This window comes from Heloderma suspectum, chromosome 4 (genome assembly GCF_057233095.1).
Source record: "Heloderma suspectum isolate Gila_16-S chromosome 4, 16-S_ref, whole genome shotgun sequence".
NCBI classification, from domain to species: domain Eukaryota; kingdom Metazoa; phylum Chordata; class Lepidosauria; order Squamata; family Helodermatidae; genus Heloderma; species Heloderma suspectum.
In genome coordinates this window covers 163,193,840-163,218,260 of record NC_139461.1, presented here as the reverse complement: position 1 = coordinate 163,218,260, position 24,421 = coordinate 163,193,840, and the positions used below count along the sequence as shown (strand labels likewise).

At 47.4% G+C, this 24,421-nt stretch overlaps 1 protein-coding gene across 5 annotated transcripts in view; it reads left to right on the top strand.

The window, feature by feature from the left end:
• The window catches only part of NOS1AP (nitric oxide synthase 1 adaptor protein), an 89,792-nt gene that overhangs the window by 34,929 nt on the left and 30,442 nt on the right, over positions 1-24,421 (top strand). For 3 of the 5 annotated variants that reach the window (XM_084850975.1, XM_084850973.1, XM_084850977.1), the window contains exons 3-9: positions 10,986-11,084; positions 12,815-12,873; positions 14,151-14,259; positions 17,489-17,630; positions 18,100-18,260; positions 19,749-19,916; positions 21,986-22,151. In XM_084850975.1, the coding sequence (XP_084707101.1) occupies positions 10,986-11,084; positions 12,815-12,873; positions 14,151-14,259; positions 17,489-17,630; positions 18,100-18,260; positions 19,749-19,916; positions 21,986-22,151 (904 nt within the window). Of the gene's footprint in view, positions 1-10,985; positions 11,085-12,801; positions 12,874-14,150; positions 14,260-17,488; positions 17,631-18,099; positions 18,261-19,748; positions 19,917-21,985; positions 22,152-24,421 lie in introns of those variants that run through there. The other 2 variants (XM_084850974.1, XM_084850976.1) reach the window with 2 other exon arrangements.

Genomic DNA, 24,421 nt, shown 5'->3' with positions numbered 1-24,421 from the left:
AATGCATCTTGATGAAAATGCATGATTTTGTCAGATTGTGGAACAAACTTTCTCTCTGAGGTAATGGAATGTCTGTGGAAGTGTGGGGTAAGACACTTGAAAGTTACTGCTTACCATCCCCAATGCAATGGATTGGTTGAGATTTAACACCACCCTTAAGGGAATGATTAAATCTTATGTAAACACGCACCCTAATGACTGGGATGACAAACTGCAAATAATATTCCTTCCTTATAGAGAAGTTCCCTAGGAGTCAACAGGATTCTCACCTTTTGAGCTATTGTAAGGCAGAACAGTGAGAGGCTCCTAAAGGAAAACTGGGAAGGTAAACTGGTGGAAAACAAAACTTCTGTGGTAGACTGTGTGCTGAATCTCAGACAAACCGTAGATACTCTCTGTAAACTGGTTCAAACAAATGTAACAAAGACCCAGGAAGTGCAAAGTTCTGATATGACCAAACTGCACGCTCCAGAGTATTTGAGGTGGGGGATCGCGTAACGATCTTTCTTTCCCTGCACAAAGACAAGCTCAAAGCTGCTTGGGAAGGCCCCTATGTAATCACAAACAAATTGGATGACCTGACATATATGGTAGTTAAGGAAAGGTCTGAGAAAAAGCCAAAACGTGTTGCAAGTAAATACAATAAAGCCATATTATACAAGAGGTGCAGTGGTTTTACAGGTACACAGGGTACCTGATGAAAATGTGGAGCAAGAAGAGGGAAATGGCCATATAACACCTTTATGAGACAAGGTTGAGTCTATTAACAGCTGGGACATACCTAAAACCAAGAAACAGCTTAGAGCATTCTTGGGACTTGCTGGGTATTACAAGAAATTTGTACATAATTTTGGTGAAATTGCTGGTCCTTTGTAATGCAAACCTCATAAGATTGTGTGGACTGCTGAATTTCAAGAAGCATTTGAGAAACTGAAAGACATTTTAATTTCAAGGCCAGTGTTAAAGGCACCTGACTTTGGAAAGACATTTGTTGTAGCCTCGGATGCTTCAAAAACTGGCATTGGAGCTGTGTTGCTACGGGTACGTGACCCTGTTAAACAGCCTTGCCCAGGGAAAGGAACTTGTCCACCATCCCGAAGGAATGTTTGGCAGTGGTGTGGGCCCTGGACAAGTTCAAACCCTATATTTTTGGATAGGAGTTTACTTTATGGGCTGATGCAATGGATACAGATTATGCAAAATACCAACTCAAAAGCTCCAGAGATGGTCCTGGAAGTTACAGGAATTCCAGATGAAAATTGAACATGTTACAGGGAGAGCGAACGTTAACTTTGATGCTGTTTCCTGGAAGTAAAGACTGTTAAGTTGCCTTCTATTAAGTTGGATGTTTCACGATTAAAGGTGTGGTGAAGGTCTGAGGCCTAACAGAGACAAACGGGAAAAGGTCAGGCTTAGAGTTTCTGTTGGGAGGGGTAACCCTGACAGGGAGTAGTTTCATTTCTCCCGTTAAGTGTCAGTTTCATTTCTTCAGGTTTGAAGCAGCACTTTTGGTTTTGAGGGAGGAGGGTATATAAAGAGAGGGTTGTTGTTCAGTCCTTCAGTCATGTCTGACTCTTCGTGACCCCATGGACCATAGCACACCAGGCCTTCCTGTCCTGCGCTCTCTCCCGGAGCGTGCTCAAGTCCATATTCATTGCATCAGTGATACTATCTAGCCATCTCATCCCCTGCCGTCCCCTTCTCCTTTTGCCTTCAGTCTTTCCCAGCATCAGGGTCTTCTGATCAGCATCAGAGAGTTTTCGCATTAGGTGGCCAAAATAGTTGAGCTTCAGCTTCAGTATCTGTCCTTCCAATGAGCAGTCAGGGTTGATTTCTTTAGGATTGACTGATTTGACCTCCTTGCAGTCCAAGGGACTCGTAAGAGTCTTCTCCAGCACCACAGTTCGAAAGCATCAATTCTTCAGCGCTCAGCCTTCCTTATAGTCCAGCACTCACAGCCATACGTCTGGGAAAACTATAGCTTTGATTAGACGGACCTTTGTCGGCAAGGTGATGTCTCTGCTTCTTACTATGCTGTCTAGGTTTGCCATACCTTTCCTCCCAAGGAGCAAGCGTCTTTTAATTTCATGGCTACAGTCACCATCTGTGGTGATCTTGGAGCCCAAGAAAATAAAATCTCACTGCTTCCATTTCTTCCCCTTCCATATGCCAGGAAGTGATGGGGCCAGATGCCATGATCTTCGTTTTGTTAATGTTGAGTTTCAAACCAGCTTTTGCACTCTCTTCTTTCACCCTCAACAAGAGGCTCTTTAGATCCTCTTCTCTTTCAGCCATTAGGGTGGTATCATCTGCGTATCTGAGGTTGTTGATAATTCTCCCGGCAATCTTAATTCCGACCTGTGATTTATCCAACCCGGCGTTTCTCATGATGTACTCTGCATGTAAGTTCAATAAGCAGGGTGACAATATGCAGCCTTGTCGTACTCCTTTCCCAATTTTGAACCACTCGGTTGTTCCATGTCTGGTTCTTACTGTTGCTTCTTGACCCTCGTACAGGTTTCTCAGGAGACAGGCAAGGTGGTCTGGTACTCCCATCTCTTTCAGAATTTGCCACAGTTTGTTGTGATCCACACAATCAAAGGCTTTAGCGTAGTCAATGAAGCAGAAATAGACATTTTTCTGGAATTCTCTTGCTTTCTCCATGATCCAGCGAAAGTTGGCGATTTGATCTCTAGTTCCTCTGCCTCTTTGAAACACAGCTTGTACTTCTGGTAGTTCTCGGTTCGCATACTGCTGAATCCTAGCTTGTAGGATTTTGAGCATCACCTTGCTGGCATGTGAAATGAGCGCAATTGTACCGTAATTTGAACACTCTTTGGCGTTGCCCTTCTTTGGAATTGGAATGTAAACTGACCTTTTCCAGTCTTGTGGCCACTGTTGAGTGTTCCAAAATTGTTGGCATATTGAGTGCAGCACTTTAACAGCATCATCTTTTAGGATTTTAAATAGCTCAACTGGAAGACTGTCATCTCCGCCAGCTTTGTTGTTAGTAATGCTTCCTAAGGCCCACTTGACTTCACTCTCTAGGATGTCCGGCTCAAGTTCAGTGACCGCACTCTCATGGCTATCAGGGACATTCAGATCTTTCCTGTATAGTTCTTCTGTGTATTCTTGCCACTTCTTCTTAATCTCATCTGCTTCTGTTAGGTCCCAGCCTTCTTTGTCCTTTGCACAAAACGTTCCCTTGAGATCTCCGATTTTCTTGAAAAGATCTCTAGTCTTTCCCATTCTGTTGTTTTCCTTGATTTATTTGCATTGTTCATTTAAGAAGGCCTCCTTGTCTCTCCTTGCTATTCTCTGGAGCTCTGCATTCAGTTGGGTATATCTTCCCCTTTCTCCCTTGCTTTTTGCTTCCCTTCTTTCCTCAGCTACTTGTAAAGCCTCCTCAGACAGCCACTTTGCTTTCTTGCATTTCTTTTTCTTTGGGATGGAGTGAGTTGCTGTCTCCTGAACAATGTTACGGACCTCCGTCCATAGTTCCTCAGGCACTCTGTCTATCAGGTCTAATCCCTGAAATCTATTCCTTACCTCCACTGTATATTCATCAGGGATATGATTTAGGTCATACCTGAATGGTTTAGTGGTTTTCCCTACGTTCTTCAATTTAAGCCGAAATTTTGCAAGAAGAAGCTCATGATCTGAGCCACAGTCAGCTCCAGGTCTTGTTTTTACTGACTGTATAAAGAGAGGGAGAAGGCCATTAAGAGTTAGGAAAGACCAGGCTGCAGCCAGAGCAAGAGCAAAGGCAGATACAGCCAGAGCCTGAAGTGACAGCAAAGTCTGAAGAGTGAGCTGGAAGAAGCAGCCTAGAAAAGTCTAGGACAGCTAGGGTAAAGGAACTTGTGTTTTGCTAATTTTATTTTCTTTTAATGCGTTTTGTATCATTCAACTCTATTGTGTAAATACTTTTAGTTGTAATTTGTTTGCTTTAAGACTAACTGTTGTGGTTAAACCCTGTGTCTGGAGTGTCAGTCACCCCATGTATACGGCCTAAACCCAATGTTACTGGAAAGGGGAAGTTTAAAAGAAAGAAGATCGGACCCTTAAAGAGGCAGGAGATCCTTAAAGGGTTGCTCAAGGGGTCTATGTCATAAGTGGAACCCTGACATGGGTATAAGAGGGGATGGGGTTCTGCACAGCTTTGGTGGCCCCTGGGATGTGCAGGGGAAGGCTTTGATAGGGGCAGTTCTTAGCCCAAGTTCAGGGTAAGGCTTTGATGAGGGCAGTTCTTAGCCCAAGTTCAGGCTGGGCTGACCTGGCCTGACTCTGAGGGCCCCGAGGGCTAAGGAAAGGTGTCAGCCATCTTTGTATATTCAGTGCACATTTTTGCAAGCCTGCACGTTCAAAGAATTGAAATATGATTTGGGGCAAGTACGCCTTGTTAGTGAAATCAGGTTCCAGAGCTGGTATAAATCAAGCCTGATAGTGCTAGTCCTGAAGTTCCACTGCCCCTTGACTCCAAAAGAGGATCTTGAATACACATTTAATTGGCCCCATCTCCAGGTAGAGAAAATTGCCTGCAATAACAGCAGCTTTAGTGCTACCAGATTCAGTTCTCCCAGCTGGCTGTTGGGACTCTCAGTGGATGTGTGTGTCCAGCTCCCGAGTGTGGCACAGCAGTGGTTTGCTCCATTCAGATGGATGATCTGTGCTTTTCCTCCCTACCCTCAGCACAGCTGCTCCTTCACCCCACAGTGGTTCTGGTGGGTCTTCACTGAAAGTTCAAAGGACAGGAAGGAGCTCATGCTTCTTTCACCTGGGTGGGGTTGCCTGTTTGGCATTTCCCAGCTCCCCCTCCTATGAATTTGCTTTCCTCCTCTGCTTCTTTGCTTCCCAGTTTGCTTTCTTCCTCTGCTTCTAGTTTCTCCCACCTCCCATGGCCTGATGTGAAGGGGGGGAGCAGCTTGCAGGTGGGAGTTGGTGGGAGAGGGGATGGTGGTCGGCTTCTGGCATTTATCTGGAATGCCTGGAATTGCTGCTGTATGTAGTGACCTTTTCACTTTTGCCTGTGTTAAGGACTTTCCTGATCTGCAACGAAGAGGCTTGGGATGGTGTATTTGATGTATTGCCTATACCAACTTGAATTCCATCAGGTGATACTCTTCTAAAGCAAAGAACACCAGTTGGTTCAGTGTCAGGAAATGCAGTCCGCTTCTCCCAGTGATGTTACTTTAGCTCTACCTCTTCATTTCATCTTGTTCTGAAATCTGTCCCAGATTTATTGTCAACTCTCAGCCCAGAGGCAGCTGCAAAGAACTGTTAGGAAGAGGGTTGAAATATATAACTCATATTTATATTTAACATCATATTTACTCGTAGTGAACTCACCATCAACAGATGAGAGGAAGGAATCAACAGGCTTGGGTGAACCCCAAGGTTTGCAGATGCATACTCAGCATCTATGGAATGCAGGCTGGCTGTTGCAGAAAGAGAGGGGAAATAAGAAAGCAGGGGAGTGGGGGTAGGGAATGGGATGGAATGGAATGGAATGGAGTATCCTGGAAAAGGGCATGGCAGGCTGGCTGGAACCCTGAACAGGAGGACTCCATACTACAACATACTACAAGCTGGATGTGCATCTGTTCTATTATCCTCTCTCCTACCAGGTTCTCTCTAGCTGCCTCTGCCCTGTAAACACAGTAAATCTGGGACTGCACCACTCTTTGAGATGGAGATGAAATGAAGACCAGGTCTTTGGTTAGCAATTAGTTTTTAAACTAGGGCCATGCTATGAATTAAGCAAGGGAAGAAGGAATAGCACCCTTGGCTCCACCCCACCGCCTTTCTCCCAAGCAAGCTTAGGCATGAGCACGGAACCCTTTAACACCCCCTTTTCGAATGTGAACAACAACAGTCTCTGGGTATTCCTTCCCCTTCAAATGCACTAGGCTGTTAAATCCTGGTGTGAGCCCCAAACACAGGGAAATAGGGGTGAGCAACAGAGGTGCCAAACAGGGATAGACGGTTAAGCAAGAATGCCCCTTCCCTAAAGTTCACTTTTGCATTCATGGATGGTGAAAGTAGACAGTGGCAGGGGTGGGGGGCGGATTTCTCTGAGAGGAAGGCAAAATACTCCAATAGTTGGGGTGGGTGGGTGGGTGGGGAGGGGAGAACTATGAGACGGGCATTTAGCAATGGAAACCTGTCAAGTAGGTTTGTGGAGTCCTGCCTGGGCCTCCCTCCACCACAGCTGCACAGGCTAAAATGGGAATGGCAGCTGGCCTGACTGTGTGCTGGACGCATGGTAAATGCATGGGGGGTGGATTGTGCTTGCTGGCCACCCCCACAAATGTATTCTGCATTCGCAAGAAAGCACCCTGTGTACATATAGTTCTTCCTCGTTATTGGGAACCTTGATTGAGTCAGGATTCCCAGCCTCATGGAGTACCCTGATGTGCATATTAGCCCTTTCTCACTAACACTGAACGTGAGGTTGCTAGGGGCGTTGTCAGCAGCCATGCCAGGGGGGTGACCAGTGGCCATGTTTCTCCTCATTCCTACACTTTGGAAGGTAGGCTGGGTGTACAGGACTCATGATGGACCTACCCATGGGAAACGTGGGAAGGTGATGAGCAAGTGTTCACCACTGGCTTCTGGAACCTTCCAGACTCTCTGGCAGGAACAAATGGAAGCATTTGAAAATGGCCTTGTGGGCCTCTGCCAGGCCCTGATCATCTCTTGATAGCAACTACGTTCAGCTCTCTCAATGGCAGCCAGGGTCAAGAGAACAGCCGCCATCCAGACCCATTTGAGCTTGGCTGGCAAAGATCTGGAGGCTGCCATCATGGGGGATTTGCTGTGAATTGGGAGAATTTGAGGTTATTGGTGGTAGATGACGGCATGGCCAATCTGCAGCCAACCTGGAGATTTCCAGTGGAAAAGCCAGATTTTCTGAGACTTCTTTTACTGCATTTGATTTCTTTAATTTGGGTTCTCCACACCTCTCGTGCAGTGTGCCCCTATCCTCCGCATTTGCTTCAGCATGATAGCTCTGCCCAGGGGTGTGTCTTTCACCTGGCCATGACCTCACTGAGCCATTCCAGCCTTCAGAATCGCCCTGCACTCCCATTTCGCCAGTATTTAGCCTCTGTAATGATGCACTTCTCTGATGTTTGCATTACTTCGCTTCTCCATTGTTGTGTTAAATCGCATCTCTGATATTGTGTAAAGTCGCTTCTTTGATGTTATATGAAGTTGCTTCTCCGATCTGGCAAGGTCTCCAGAGTCTGTTATTGCAAGCAGGGAAAAAGTGCCCAAAGTGTGTGAGTGTGTGTGTGTGCACGTGTGTGTGTAAGCAATAAGTCCCCCCCCCCAGTGAGAGCCCAGGGCCCTAATCCCACCCCTCAGCAAGTCAGCCCCTGTCTCCGCCTCTAAAGAAAACCAAGTGCCCCTTATTCCCTCCCTCTCCCAACTGAAAAAGCCACAGCCAATCAGGAGACACCATTTACAATCTGAACATTCTAACTCTCCCCCCGCCCCCCACCTACTTACCATAGCCTTTAGAAAAAGGATATGTTAGAATACATCAATCATGCAAACAAACTTTCAAACACACAATTAAACAACAAAACAAAATACCATTTCATCACAGAGCACTTCACCACTCCGCCATCCCTCAACTTGCTTCCCCCCTCTGCTTCTTGTTTCTCCCACCTCCCGTGGCCTGTGTGAAGAGGAGCAGCTTGCAGGGGAGTGGGAGTGACTTCTGGCATCTGTCTGGAATGCCTGGAATTGCTGCTGTAAGTAGTCACAGTTTTCCTTCCACACGCCAGGCAAAGGGCAGGGGCCGCGGTTGCTGGGATGGGAAAGCCAGAAGAGTTGCTCACAGGAGGGCACTGGGCCCATGTTCCTTCCAAGCCAGCGAACCTTACAGTTTTGCCCTTGCCTGCTCCTGGGAGAGGAGGACTGTCTATTCCGTGCGATCAAGGACTTCTGTCCTGAACAGGGGTCTTGCTTCCCTCCATGCCTAGATGCCAGTGGCTGTGCAGGGCAGCTCAGGATACGAAGTGCAATCTTGATATTGATGCAATCACATTTTCCCCCGTGTCTTGTCGTCTGTGTTGTCTGTGTCACTGCTGGGTTCCAGGCCTGGAAATGTTATTCTGCAGTACATTCAGGGCAAAGGATATTGAAAGGATTTTGAAGTGCCTCTTGGCATTCTCTGTCTTGCACAGTATCAGTGGAAAGTGATGTCTGCTCCCTTGTGATTTTTCAAATGGGAAGTAAAGAACTATGGATGCCTGGCTTGCATGGAAGAGGGACACTTGGCCCCATACACCTCTCTGCAGTGCTCCCACCCAGCTATGCTGGAGAGCGGGCATGGGAACCTCAGGCCCTATCGGGTCCTTTGGCATTCCCCAGATGGCTCCGCCCACTTTCCCCTGACCACTGATTGTTTGGCGGTTTTCCGTCTTTTACACATTTTTCCCCATTCTAAAAGGTTGAAATGCCTCACCGAAGGACTAGTTAGCTTTAAGTTATAATATGCAGCTGTTTTTGGTGCTTTGGCCCCCACTGCCCCCCCCCCCAGTGCAGCACCTGCCACTCTGCTGCTAAAATTCACCATTGTGGTGGCAAAAAACCCGGCGTTTTGCTGCCAAATTTCAGGAGCAAACTGCATATTTTTTTGCTGCTGCCAAATTTAGTGGCATGGTAGTGGCAGTAGGAATGTGGCCCACCGGAAGGGGTTGGAAGTGGCCCTGGACCCCTCCAAAGTAGCCCGCCTGTGTCTTAAAAGTTCTGAGATGTTGTTCTGCACATGTGCAGGAACCTATATGTGCGGCTGCACAGGTGACCACTCAACAAATACCAGCTATGGTGAAGCAACATTCTTTCCCCACAGACTGATCCTGGATGACAAGGGTAGGGCTGCTGTTCTTTTTAATAGCCATTGAGGAAAGACACTGAGGAAGATCAGGGCTTCTGCCCTGAAAGGCAGCCTAACAGATTTTAAATAAAATCAAATAAATAAAGATACAGAAAAGATTATGGAGGTGGAACTCAAGTGACCCCCCCCCTCAGAATTTTGTATGAATAAAAAGCTGCTTTATAATAAACTGCCTGGCAGGAATGTGTGTGCTTTTGTTTGTTTTTTTATAATATGTAAACTACAGAAATGTGGAAGCACTGCATTTTAAATTGATGGATTCTGTTACGCTTACCCTTTAGAAAACAGAACCTTCTAAATATTTTGGCGTCAGGCCTTTCAGCACTGATATTATTCACAAAGAAGTCCAGCTTTCTGTAACATTGAAATTCTCCCTTTGTGCCCCCAAATGCTATTGGGTTTGCAAATGCAGAATTTTATTTTGGCCCCTAACTGAAATGGGAGTTATACCAGTTACCAACTTCGCAGAGTTGTGGTCTGGATTAATAAGTGCTGGAGAAATGGAACAGTTTCACATGGTACAAGGTCCTGTGGATATAGTGCCTTTCAAGTGGCTTGTACATTTTGGTAGATATATCTGTTTGCTCAAAAGGCTTATTCTGCCATAACATGTGAAATTCATCACAGTGGGACTGGCAAATTCACAGTGGAAAAGGAAGTTCACACAGAGCTGACTTCAAGATTTGTGTGTAGGGCTATGCTGTATTTCACACCCAATCTGTCACTAAGCCTTGTGGCTTCACATAAGCTGTGTGTATGTGAAGGGTTGGGGGGGAGTATGAAAGAATATGAACGAGATTTAGTTTAGTTTATTATTGAATGCCTTAAACCATCAAATCCCAAGAGCTCAAGATAGCTGACTTTAGAAACACAACCTGGAAAAACCAGTAAAATAATGCGTGGGATTACAATTACCCTATTCCTGATTAACGTCAGCTGCTGTAAGACAGCCTTGAACACTGCACGCTGAGTTTGTACCTGCCTAATAATGGGTATCGAGGATATGGTATAATAATACCCAAATAGTAGCTGCTGGGATAACCTTCCAGAACAGACTGAAGGCAACATGGGGTATTGCTGTGCTGTTTATTAGGGCAGTCTATTGTTTTACTACAGAGATGGGCTGCTGGAGGAGTAAGGAGAAAAGCAGAGTCAGCCATTGGTTGAACATGTTGCACTGTATATGGACACTCCTTCTCAAATGTCTCCCCTTATTGGTTCAATTACAAATTTGTTCATCATCCCAAATTAGATTGGCAACAGGTCCTGCTTCTACCTTCCTCTGCAGTGCTGTGATGTCCCTGACTGAAGTTATAGCAGTATTTCCAGGAGCAGAAAGGCAGGGACTAGTGTTGGTCAATAGTAGGCTCAATGTAGAGTGCGGGGAGTAGATGCACATCTAACTTGCCGCCGCCGCCATTAGCCCATGCAGATGTGCTGAAGTATTGTCAGATGTCCTGGGTATTGGGACTGGAGTTATTATAGCTCTATGCTCCAGAAGCTATTAAAAAAAAAAAAACATGTATGTAGTGTGAACTTGCTTTTCAAGTGTGATGTATTTGTGAGGGCTGCTAGGTATTACGAGGGCTTGCGGCGGGGGGGATAATTAGTCTGGGGCTGATTTGAAAGTGGACCCAGACCATGGCTGGCACAGGAAGTGCTGTGACCCCTCAGATTGTGTCATCATTCATCTTTTACTCAGGGTGGGATCTCTCTATTTTTACTCATCAGAGGGGACCCTTTTCCTCATTAGCAGACTGTGGGCCAGGTCTTCTGAACCTCCCTGGTGCGCATGCTGAACTCCTCCCTCTGCCCTCCAATCACACCCCTTTTCTCCAGTGTTCGCAGTGGCTGCCAGTGTTCCCATCCCATCTGCCATGCTACCTTATGATACTGCGCACACATAGCTCTGTGCATGCAAAATACCACTTGGTGGTTTTGAGAAGAGCCCCCACAGGTACCTGAAACAGGTGATGGCTGGGGTGTCAGGTCAAAGTGTGGGCTGCCATGCCCCATAATCTTATTGGGGAACATTGCTAAAAGGGGCTTACTACCAACTGTCTTTTGGTCCCCACAGTATGAGTTCAAAGCCAAAAGTATAAAGAAGAAGAAAGTGAATCTAATGGTGTCAGTAGATGGAGTGAAGGTGGTGCTGAAGAAGAAGAAGAAGAAGAAGGTGAGTTCCTGATTTCTCAAGCCGTGGTTGGTCCCGAGCCCTGCAGAGGGAACTCCTTCTGTGCATTGGGTGGGAGGCTTCGGAATGGCCCTGGGAATTCTGGATTCCAAAATGCTGTCCGAAAAGCCTCACCAGGCTTTGTTTGCAAACTGGACAAAGCACAGCAGACCTCAGTCTCTCCTTGACCCTCACCCTCATCCTGTCGCTTGACAGTTGCTTCCCATGCTATGGTGTTGCTGCTACCTTGCAAGTTGCTTCTATGATGAACACTGAGAATTTGTTGCTACCCATATCTACTCAGGAGGCTGACAAAGTCTTTCTTAGGCTATTGGGCATAACCTGGTCTCGCTTGCAAGAGACGTGGATGTAAATCTTCTCTATACTACTCTTTTCTTCACAGGTGTGGCTTATAGTACATTTTCTAGCCTTCGAACTCCTCTGCTCTTTAACAAAGCCCCACAGTGGGAAAATGAACGTGCTTCTTCCTTTGACTACTTCATAACTGTTGTTGTTTTTTGGAGGGGACAAGGGAATAGAAAGAGACCACCGCCTTTCCTGCTGAAGACCCATTTCTGTGTCCCTGACCTGGGGAAGCTGCAAACAATGGCGGCCAGTAAGGCCACAGGAGCCACTTGCTCCTCTGCCTGGCCTTGGCCTTCCAGCAACGGGCCTTGTCCACAGGGTAGTGCTGCCTCTGCACTCTCATTGGCTTCTGTTCCCCCAAAGCTGCTGTGGCTGGTGGGCTCTTTCCTGCACAGGAGATAGTTGACTTTTGCACTGTCTTGCTGAGGTTCTGTCTGCCACCTGTCTGCCAGGGATTCTGCGTCTTGCTGCGTGCAGTTTGCCTAGTTCACACTTTTCCCTGTTTTTGTCTGTGACCCTTGTCTATACACATGGCTACCCGAACTGTGGCTTCTAATCCCTGAGCTGGATTTACCAGCCTTTATATGTCTTCCTGTCCTGCTTCTCCACCACTCCTACCCCTGACTGTTTACCTGCAGTCAGTCTCCACCTGCCTATTGGACTACACATGTGCCCAGCCCTTTGCCCTGCGTGTCGTGCTGCTTGTTTCTGGAGGTGTTGGTTTCCTCTAGTTGTCAGTCCCAGTGCTGTCTTGCTGTCTTCCCTCCATTTTTCTCCCCTTGGTTTGCTGACAACTCTCAAAGTTTGCACAGGATGAGCCACTGGCATTGGACTGGCGTTTCAGCACTATAAGGGCAAGAATGGCCAACTGTGGGCTACATCTGGCCCATGAAGCTGTTTTATCCGGCCCTTGGTGGCCATTGCAAATTTCAGTCAAGGTGGAAAAGATCAGACCTTTCAAAAGTTGTGGAAGATATTCTACCTCTATTAGTTATAGCCCTCCTTGTGTTTTGTAAATAATATCCTGCTCGTTGCCTGAGTGCATGTGATCCATAACTGTGAAGCCGAAACTGCTACATAGCGCTGACTTGATGGAGGAGGATCATCTCCAATCATCTGGATCACTGCTTTGGCAAGAGGGCTCCCCCCACCCCTGCCCCAATAATATAGAAGTTGGCATTCCACGCTTTAAGGCATTCAGAAAAATGTAGTTATGAAAGGACTTGAATCCAAAGAGTGGAGCCTCTAAAAAGAGCGTACTGATGTCTGAAGGAGGATCACTGCATAAAACAGTCCTTGGGGGTTTTGTAATCTTTGTGCCACTCAGAGAGGCATCTGTCCTGCTTATACGCAGCTCTCTTTTGCAGAAGAAAGAGTGGGACTGGGATGAGAGCAAGCTGCTGGTGATGCACGACCCAATCTACAGGTGAGAGCTTGTGAGCAAAGGAGGAGTGTTGGTTTGCAGCTGGGCAGCAGCACGGTTTACAGAGTTGGCCCCTAGTAGGAAGAAGAGTCAACCAACAGCAGATTGCACTTAAAAAGCAACAATGATGCACTAACAATATTAGCAAATTTAAACAAAAATTGGAGAGAAGAAAAAGCATACCTGGGCACTTATTCAGACAATCAGTGGATATATGCCCCAAACACATTTTAGTTTTTGCTTGGTGGTCATACAGCCCCAATTTAAAGACAAGAGCATGTTATTCACTCTACAAATAATAGAGTGGAAGAAAAGAGCTATTTTGCCTTTTGGCCCTTAAAAAAAATATAAGCAGGGGAGAGGTGAGTTCCAGTGCTGGAGAAGGGAGGTGGGGTTCACAGCCTTCAAAAGAACTAACTGATTTTAAAAGTGTATGTTTGATGGAATGTTTTATTTATTTATTTATTTGATTAAAATATTTCTTGGCTGCCTTTCAGGGCCCCAAGGCAGCGTACAACAATAAAACACATAATAAAAACCAATGCAGTATTAAAAATGGTTAAAAAAATAAAAACAGCAAAAACAGAATAAAAACAGCAACAGCAGCAAACATTCTAAAAAACAACGAACAGCAGCATAAAATAAAGCTTACAACAGACCACTGCAGCCACAAATGAGCAGCAAAGCCTCGCAATGCAGAGGAAGAGGGAAGCCTAGTTAGTGTTCAGCACTTTTTGGTGCAGTGGAGGAGAGGCCCAAGAGAAGAGGACTCGGTCTCTAAAAAGAATAAACCAAAAATGGCATGAGCCTGGCGAAGAGTGGCCTTGCTTGTCACCACACATGAGAGCCATTTGATGCCCATGGCATTCACACTTCATGCCAGTGACAGGTGGGCTTTTTATGGGGAAATTTTATTTTCTGAGGTCAAAATATAGCTCATCAAATGCCGGGGAATGTGTAATCCTCCCACAGAATTGTAACCTTGAGGGATCTGGCCTGTTTCACAGCTACGTCATTTCACTGAGGTGGAAACAGTCTAGAAAGTCCTTTACTGTTGCTTGTGAATGTGCCCTTGTGTTCCCATTGTAGCCCCATTCACATGGGGCCTGGTGGCCTTCACTGCTGCCTGATACCCCACCTGCAAAGTTCGCCCAACACAAGAGTTCCCAACGGCAGGAATCTCCTGCCTAGACCACCCTGCTCAGACATTGGCAAACTAGCCTGTTTCCCACACGGTGCGTGGACATGCACATGCACATACTGTTGTGCTGTTCCTGCAGGATATTCTATGTGTCTCACGATTCCCAGGACCTGAAGATCTTCAGTTACATTGCCAGGGATGGCTCCAGCAATGTCTTCCACTGCAATGTTTTCAAGTCCAAGAAGAAGGTAAGCTGCAAATGGACCTGGCTGACCAACTTACAAGCTTGGGGGCCTCTGATGTTTCCATAATGAGTTGAGTATCTCCCTCAGGGGTATCATGAGGCATTTGTACCTCTGTGTCCCAAGGTGGGACTTGAGGCCTACTCAGGTGGATATTGGGATCAGGTTATGAGGAATACATTGTTCTCCCCTCGAGAGAGAAGGACAGCTAGCTTGAGGGAAGGCTTCTCCTTTGGGGCCAGGAAGGTAGTCTCTGATTCTTGAGTCTGGAGGCGTAAAGGCCTCTCAATCCCCAGACAACTTCCCTTTGTCACGGGTAGGTAGGCTCCAGCAGGGATCCTGCTTGCAAAATCCCAACTTGGGGATGGGGACAGAAAGTGTCTTAGATGCAGCCGGGAGAATGAGTGAGAAATCCCCTACAGCCCTGTGCCAACTGACACCAAAGGGATTGGGAGTCGCTCCCCCAGGGCACTTTCTTTTCCCCACCCAACTGAGGCAGCAAAGGAGCATATTTGGGCTGCCACCACACAGGCACTGCCCTGCATTGCTTCCAGCCACCTCCCTCAGCAGCTGGTTTCACAGGCCACGTTGCTGAAGGAATGGGCTCTCAAGAGGCACAGAGGCAGCACAAGGGCACATGCAGGGGAAAGCACAAGTACCACCCCCTGGGGCAGGGAGGGAGGATCCTAATCCACTCTGTTCCCTCCTCTCCTGCTAGACAGAATGAGGAGTTTAAATGTTCTCCCCTCCCTCCATGGTAGAGGGTGAAAGTATCCAAACTTTGTCAGGTGGGCTGGGGCCACCTTGTCCAGGAGTGCCCCATATTTTCTCAGGGGGAAAGTAGAGCTCGTACGGATCAGTCCCCTCTTAGAGACTGGAGCAGGTGACCTGCTACCCACAGTTGATCTAGGGACAGGTGCAGCAGCCCAGCAGAGAACACTCTCCTTCAGCCTACAGTCATACAGGGCACTGTAGCTCAAGGGCTTGCCTCCACTTTTGCCAGTTGATGCCCACACTTGCACCTGCTCCAGATCCTGCTCTTGTAGCATAGATGTGACTTTCCCATTCCTGAATATTGGTCCACACATAAGAGGCAAGGAGATAAGTACAATAAAACCTCTAAACAAGGGGGAAAACTCCCAGATTTGCACGTCTCCGTGGGTCATAAAATGAATAGAACTCCCTCTCCAGACCTTCCAGGGAGGAAGAATCCAGATGTCTTACAGGGGGCTCCTCTGCTCTTATCTGTGTCTCCCATAACCCCAGTTCTCCTAGGCAGGGTTAGAGAACTCAGGGCGGGCGGATGGTGAGCACTCAGCAGGGGAAGAATTAGGGACAGATCAGCCCAGGACAGACTGTTCCCAAATTGCAGTTTCCCAAACCTCCTGGCCGGGGAGGAACATCCGACTACATATTACTTTAAAGATGTAGCTACCAACTACATCTTTTCCTTACTCAAAAGTAAGCATGAGGAACCTGATCTGGATTGGGACCCAAGAGCAGGAGTAGTTTTACTCCTTTGCCTTCCACTGCGCCCCGCTTCCAGATCCATGGAACCAATTACCTGGGGAGGTGGTGGGCTCTCCCACACTGGAGGCCTTCAAGACGAGGCTGGACAGCCATTTGTCAGGACTTGGATTCCTGCATTGAGCAGGGGGTTGGACTCGATGGCCTTGTTGGCCCCTTCCAACCCTACTATTCTATGATTCTATGATCCCCCCACCTGCAGTATGCATTGCCTAAAAAGGATCCATTCATAGGAACGTCAGAAGCCCTGCTGGATGAGACCAAAGGCCCATCTAGTCCAGCATCCTGTTCCCACAGTGGCTGACCAGATGCCTCTGGGAAGTCCACAAGCAGGACACGACCACAACAGCACCCTCCTGTTTGTGTTCCCCAGCAACTGGTATCCAGAGGCCACTGCCATTGGTCTTATCCTCCATTAATACCTCTAAGCTTCTTTTAAGGCCAAGCTGATGGCCATCACTACTTTGTTTCAATGGATCCTTTTTTTGGCATCCAACCCAACATGACCTCTCCCAGCAGTTCCAAGTAAATGTTAAATAACATCAGGAACAGAATAGATCCTTGAGGAGTCCCCAAATGCTAAAAGCCAAGGGGCTGAGTAGTAGTCTTCCAATGCCACCTTCTGGGGCTTACCCATTAGGTGGAACCAGAGCCACTGCAAACCCCATGCCTTTCAGCCGGCTCAGAAGGATACTGTGGTTGATGCTACTGAAAGCTGCTGAGAAGTCCAGCAGAACCAGCAGGGAAGTGCTCCCCCTACCCAACTCCCAGCGTAGAACATCCCCTGCATGACCAAGGCTGGTGTACTCCTCGATCCTCCCTGTGCTAGCTGCCCTCCTAAACTCAAGGAGAGAAGCAGCAATTCCCATTTTTCCTCCTTAGTAGATGGAACTTCTGCAGGGGGACACAGACCAAATCACACAGGGATGTCTGTTGGAATCTACAGGCCATCCAACTTGAGCAATTGAGGTTTCTTTGAATGCTTCAGAGCTGATTTGTAGAAAGGGTTCTGAGGCAGCGATCCACAGGGATTCCTGGGGTGGTAAAGGCTCCTTCACCTTCTGAGACTGCTGGAATGGTAGCCAGGCTTTGAGTTCCAGTGAGCTGGCCCTGCCTGCTCCAGATGATTTTGTCCAGACCAGCAAAAGGTTTCTTTCAGACATCACCCTTGTCTGCCTCCTCTGCTTTTGGAGTGCCCGGAGCCTGCCAGAAAAGATAGAGATGGATTTATAATAGCCACAGCATCAGAAGCCAGGACAAGGAAGAGCGAGCAAGGGCCTGTCTCTGACCTTTTAGGTACCTTCAAACTATGGTTCTTTCTGACTGGCCATTGTGCCATGAATCCCTCTGGCTTCAGTGTGCCCCTGCAAGGAGCCCCTGAGGCCAGATTGCCTCCACAGCAGGCCCTTGCTGAGTCAGTGTGCTGGGCAGGTCCTGCAGAGGCCACAGCAATCAAATGCGTGAGAGAAGCATGGGGGGGGGGGGCAGCCTAGGCCTCTGTAGGCCACTTGAATGATCAGGCTCTGATGTGTCTTGCCATTGACCTCTGCACCACTCCTAGCTGGAGCTGGATCCTTGGCATAGCGCCTAGCTCACGTCAGGGGCGCGTTGGGGCTTGGCAAAGGACTCTGCTCCGCAGCACAAGCTTGGAAAGAGGCCTTGTTCTCTGTGGACTGGGGGGAACTTCTCCTTTCTCCTCTCTATGCAGAGTCAGGCCATGCGCATTGTCCGAACTGTGGGTCAAGCATTTGAGGTCTGCCACAAGCTGAGCCTACAGCACACTCACCAGAATGCTGATGGCCAGGAGGACAGCCAAAGCGAGAAGGGCAGTGAGGGCTTGGAGGCACCAGGTAGGGGTCCAGTGCGGGGGAGGGAGGCAGTGGGGGTGGCTTGAGCTGCCTTTGTTCCTCGGGCTCTGTAGGCATCCAGCAGAGTTCAAGCCCTGGAGAGAGGCACCACCTGGCTTGAGCAGGAGGGCTGGCAAAAAGTGGAGAGCAGGCACCAGCAACATACCCTCGGCAGGCAGAGGAATGCTCCCGCTTCTTTGACACAGAGTGGGGAGGGTGTGCAGAAACGTCTCCCCCCCCCCCCACTTCCTCTCTTGGCATGCTGGCTACACTGGGATTCTTAACCCTGAGAGTCTTTCAGAAAGGCAGCTCACAGGCTCACTGCCATTTTCTGCCAAGGGCTTCTTGTTGGTCTGAAGCCTGCTGTGAAGATGTTGGGCCTCCAGCCAGGAAGGGGTTAGAGAAGGGCCTCCGCCCGCGCTCGCTCGCACTCTCTCTCTCTCTCTCTCTCATACCTGTCAATCTCTCACAGCCTGTGGCCTGCCAGAAGCTGAGCCTGTTGGCACTGCTGAGGAAACAGACATTGATGCTGTGGACATTGGACTGCCAGGGAGCAACCACTTGGAGTACAACAGAGGGGTGACAGACCTTGATGCTGTCGGTGGAGAGTCGCCCAGCCTGCTTTGCACCAAGGTACATTTATCCCTGTTGGTCTTCTCCAGGAACAATGAATTGCAGCCCTAGAGAAGAATGAGCAGGGGAAGTCTGTTGCCTGCCAGTTCTTGGAATTGGGGGTTCTGGAACAGAGCAAGAGCTAATGCAGTCAGCCACACACATGTCCCAGCCAGCCCCAACATGCTGAAATAGATGTCTGTGTGCCACAAGCAGAGAGTAGGAGCGAAGGAGACTCCTGCAGAGCAGGGCTCCAGACTACTCAAGCAAATCCATCAAGCCACACAATCTTCAGGAAAACAAAGAGCTTACATTTACTGGTTCTGATTGTAGGGAGGGGTTGCTTTCTTGCGTTCAATGTGGCAAATCATTTTAATCATAGGAAAGACACCTCCACAGAATGTGTTCCCAAAGGGACTTTTATTGTGATTCATGTGGACCCCACTCCACAAGCAAACTGCCTCTGTCCTTGATACCCTAAAGACAGGTGAAAGCAATGTTTCCATAAGTCCAGGTGATAGAGAAAAGGCCCAGCCCCCTCCCCTCTCATTCCCAAGCCTGCTCTGCTCCTTCCAGGCCTGATTGTGGCAGGAAGAAGTTGTACTTGGGTGGCTACCTGGCCAGACAAAAAGTCTCCATCTTTAGAGTTTCCCATTCGAGCTCCTGGATTCTGCCCTCCCTGAGCAGTCATGGTTGACCTGGATGGTGCTCCTTTATTGATGGAGCAAAAAGAGAAGAGGGCAGGTGGGCAGCCCTGTTCTGCTTTTCCAGCTATGTGTGACTTTGAGACACACAGATGTGATCTTTGGGATCTGTGTGCAGTCTCCTTTCTTAAGTGAAGTGCAAGCTTGTTTATGATTCTGCTGCCACGTGATCCCTGCTTCCTGCCATATGATATAAGCACTTCTCGTATGTATTGGGCATGGGAGGTGCTTTATTTGCTTGGGAAAAGGTGTCCATTGCACGCCAGGGGATGGGTTACACTGAGTCTTACATTCTTTTGTAGTATCCAGATGACGTAGCTGCCAGCATCACTAGGGATGTATGAATCAGTCTATATTTTGTCTGTGTCATTTTCACATGTATTCAGTCATATGTCCATTTTGCCCAATTTCTACATCATCCTACGAATTTTAAAAATATTTGCATTGATTTTGATATGCAACTTTCCCTAGTATACGCAGTTTTGTATATATCTTTCCCTAACATACACAATTTTATATGCAACTTTCCCTAATACACACATTTTTGTATGCAATTTTTGAGCTGAGGACTGCATTGTAAAATTAGAAGAAGTGCGGAATCCAAAGGATAACTATGTTCTGATCCAGAAAGTGCGAATTAGGTCAGTTTCAGACCAAATGAAATTCTCCAGCATCCCTGCTTCACCGGTGTGGTCTTCTAGCCTGGCCCTGGCGTATACTGTGTTGATTGAGAACTTTCATGGGTAGGGAGGGTGAGGGATTAAGAAGGACCCTTCTGATCCCTGCATCTGTTTGTATTTTTCAGGGCTTGCTTCATAAAGACAGTATCCTGATGGCTTCTCCCAAGATGCTGCTCCCTTCTTCTGCCCAGTTGCCTGAGCCAGGGGTCTCTCTGTCTGCTCACCACCAAATGCAGTTTCTGCAGCAGCTCTTGCAGCAGCAGCAGCAACAGACTCAAGTTGCTGTGGCCCAGGTCACTATCCATTCTGCAAGACAACAGAGATACCCTGAGCAGAGCCAATACATAACCTCGCCTAAATGCCTAAGCAGCAAGGAGGCCTGCTGAGCACTCAGTTCCTGCCCTTTAGCTGAGAATCAGCATGAACATTAAGGTGCCGTCTGGCTTCGCTGAGCAGTCTCCAGGAGTGCCCCTTGTCTTCTCTGCCATAAGCTACAGGAAATTTAGAGGCCTCGGGTGTTTGGTGACATGATAGAGCATGATAGGGTCTCCATGACTCTGATCTCAGTTTGTTTTCTTCTTGTGTTTGGAATTGATTGTTCAGTGTTTCCACTCAGGGAAAGCACGTTCAACTGCATTCTCTCCATTGGGATTGCTTAGGAGTCTGTTATTGGTCCCCTGCTATTTTCTCTCTATGTTTTGTCCCTAAGTGACTTCAGCAAATCTGTTGACTTTCAATATTGCCAGTATACCAATATCACCCAGCTCTTCTTCTCTGCCCTACATGGTTCCCCCTCCACCCAGTCTGGCATCTCCAGCTGCTTGTCTGATCTACTTGGATGTCTCATCACCATTTCAAACTCAAAATGTCCAGGAAGGAACGGATAATGTTTACTCATGAGCCTTCTTCTCCTGAGTTCCTTCCTGTATCCATTGGCAACATCACCAATCCATTCTGTTGACTAGGCAGAAAGCCTTGTCTTTAGCATGGATGATTCCCTCTCTTTTCCTCTCAGCTTGCAATCAGTCACCATCACATTACTTTGCCCTGTACAATGTAGTGTTAATCCAGTTTTTCTGAACCTGTGCTTCCTCTCTAGTAACATGTAACTGCATTCACACACAATTTCTGTGTCCCTTCCCTCTTCCCTCCCATCTACTGTCGTCCCCTCTTTCGAAATATATGAGGGGATTTGCCTTTATGTTGCTGTGTAAGGCACAAGGCATAAGAGTAGTGATAATAAGAATAACTTTGGTACATATTTTGTGCCCATTTTGTGATTCAGCTTAGGCTTATACGTGGTTATTGGTTCTTTTTTATCTTTTTTTAGCGTTAAGTTTTCCTAACTTTGTGCTGTGAGTGGTTATTTATCTCTGTTTTTGTAGGTTGCTTCCTTGATTATGGGTACTGCTTTTTCTCTCTTTTTTTGCATTGCAGTTATGGCCATGGTTATCTGATGTTTAGTCCTGATTTATGAGTTCTGAATATTTTGAATTGATGCATTTGAGTTTAGCATTATTTGGTAGCTCCTTTAGGGTATCACCAAACATAGCAAGGCTGCTTTGAAACAGAGCCCTGTCTGTCTGCTCTTTTTCTCTCTGGGCAGTGGCAGAGAGGACTGGCCTTGAAGGCACGTGGCCAGGTAGGCAAAATGTAGCCTATGCTTGCCCCATTTGCACAGTGTGTGTGCGTGTGCACATGTCCCGAACTGACCTGGAATTCCACCCCACCCTCTTGGTATTCACAGGTGAATGGGGTGGGGGCATTGTTTTCTTCTGGGAGAGGGAATGTGAATTGTTTTGAGGGGAACAGGGTGCTTCCCACTGTAGCTGGCAGGTTCCTTTTTTTTGTCTTCTTCCCCTTTGGGGGCAGTTTTAAAAAATGCTGCCTGTTTTGGCAGTGGTAGCTCTTAAAAAATAATTTTTTAGAGTTTAAAAACGTGCACATGGACTGACAGTTGACAGAGCAGAGCTCTGGCTGGCTGTAGCACATGTATCAATTTTTAGAAAATTAAATGGTTGTTTTTTCTTTAAAGAGCTGCTGCTGCCAGAGCAAGTCACATTTTTCTAAATTACAAAAGAAGAAGAAAACAACAAAAGGAAGCCACCACAGAAGGCACACCTCCCCCCCCCCCAATTATTCATTCTGTTTCAGGACCCCGAAACAGCCCCTTAAAATGGGCCCCCAGTTTTGGAGAACCAGTAATTTTGGGGATGGGTAGAAGTTCAGCCCCAGTATATGCTTACCTGCATGGGTATAGAGTTTTGTCAGTGAAAGATATTCCTTGCTGGCCACTCCCCCCCCCCCGCCCCCTCCTTGCAATGGCATATGACCAAGGCCTTTTCTTGTTTCTGTCCTGCAGGTGCATTTGCTCAAGGAACAGCTGGCAACAGAGGCAGCTGCCCGACTGGAGGCCCAGGCCCAAGTGCACCAGCTCCTGCTGCAGAATAAGGACCTCCTCCAGCATATCTCACTTCTAGTGAAGCAGGTGCAAGAACTGGAGGCAAAGCTGTTGGGATCGGGCACCAGTAAGAGCTCCGCTCCCTCTCTTCATATGGAACCATTTTTATTTTGCTGCTTCTATCCCTCATTTATAGCATACTTCTATTCGACCATGACATCTGCTTTTCAGGCTTTGTATTCATCCTCACAGAGACACTGGAAGGACATTTTTGTAGAGATGAGGCCATAACTTAGTAGTAGAGCGTGTGCTCCTGTCTGTCTGTCTGTCTATTTATTCTTATGGTAAATGGGTAGATATAGATGGAAACAAAACATTTATATTCAGTTTTTCTGGATGCTAAAAGCAGTTTACAAGGCAATAATAAAAAATAAAAATAAAACATCAATAAAATCCAATAATCAGAAGAAACAGCCACGGAGTCTTCACTCAAAAGCCAAACCAAAGAAATAGGTCTTGCAGCCTTATAAAAAGAAACCAAAAAGATAGATGAACTCTACTGGTGTAACTTTGCTTGTAGAGTTCTTGGATTCAATCCCCACCTCCACATAAATATTAGGTGGTAAGCCTGGGAAAGATCCCTGACTGAGGTTATGGAGAGCCACTGCCAGTCAGGGCAGACCATACTGGGTTCTATGGACTAATGATCAGAGTCATTATAAGGCAGCTTCTTATGTTCCTATCGCCATTTCATAGAGAGGTAACTGAAGCTGAGAGTGTGTGACTTGACTGTTGCAGTCAGTCTTGGAGTTAACATTTTACTCCCATTTCTGCCTTAACTGATCTTATTCCAGATGTGCTGAAACTTATCTGATAAATTCCCATAATCCTATCAAAATTATGTGGCAGCTGAGGGGTGTACCCAGGGTAGTTTGTTAAGAAAAAATATTCTTCCCCTGGAAATTTCTATGGATGTTTTGCCTGAGCAAGATTCTCGAAATTCAGTTGCAACTGTAAAACCTGGTCTGGTTCCATCCCACCAAAGAAGCTTTGACACAATAGTACTCTTGCTGGCTCCTTTCCCTTATGAAATCAGCATTCATAGAAACATGATTGAGACTGTTTGTGCACTTAAGAATTTGAACTAAAACTGTTGGGTAATAAAATGGCCTCCTCTTAACTTGAATTTTCTTGCAAACATTTTAATTTATAGTCTTCTAATTCCAGTTCCGGTTCCAAATGTATTCTATTTTTAGGAAATCTAGAAATGTAAGGGGTAAAATACAGAATTTGGCAAGTTAGATTTTTGCTTTTAATCTGCTTCTTAATTGTCTCTAAAAACTGTGTGAAAGTTTCCTATTAGCTGTAACAGGGGTGCAGAAGTGGTGGGGGTCTAGACTGGCTCCCACCCGGCTCCCAATGGGCCAGATGATGTCGGGGGCATGGCCCCACCCCTCAATGCAACATCAGGGGTTGTAGCCCCACCCCCGACACCACCCTTCTTTCTCTCTGTGCTGGAGAGAGGAGAGAAGGTACTCAGCCCTCACTGGGAGGAGTGGCTGCTTCTCCCAGAACAAAGAAAGGGACTCGGACGGTGCTGGGAGGAGTGGCCACTCCTCCCGACACCGGAGGAGTCCCTGGCTTTGCATGCCATCCGACACCTTCATGGGCACCCTGTGAACCTACTCAGCCGGTGCTGGGGAGAGCGGCTCCTCTGATCAAAAATAACAGCGTGAGCAGAGATAACAGCGGGGTGGTGTGGTGGCTGGATTCAGCCTGTGCCGTAAAGAGCACCTGCTCTTCCCAGCATGGGCTGCGTCCCACGCTGTCATCTCCAATCTGAGATCTGGCTTCTGGGAAATGAGTGTTCTGGAACCAGACATGCCCCCCATGGTGGCCATTTTATGACTGGGCAGGGTGCCTCTATGGAAAGGCAGGTTGACATGGGAGGAGACAATCCTTCATGTTCTTTAGAGATTATCTCTGCAGTCACACAACCCACCTTCCTGCCCCACTGCGTGTGTCTTCTGCTACCTTTGGGTTTCCCAGCACTGTAGTTGGAAGGGATTGAGTGGGAAGGGGCAAGCACCAGTTCCTTGGCTAAAGCTCTGGAATTTTCAGACGCTAGCTCTGCACAGGCGCAGGATCCCCTTAGTGTGACTACACAGATGACCACTTGAACTTCAGCTACAGCTAAGCAACCTGTCCTTGCCAACGTATGTTTTCCTCATAATGCTAATGTGGGCATCCAGAAGGCGTTTCTGGGGAAGAACTGGTGGGCAGGATTAGGCTCTTAACCCCTCCCCTGCTTGCTGATTGTCCCCCGCGAACGCTTCCCCTGGTAGCTTTAAAGAGCCGTGGGGAGCGGGGGCGGGGGGAGAGACGGTGCGTCTGGGG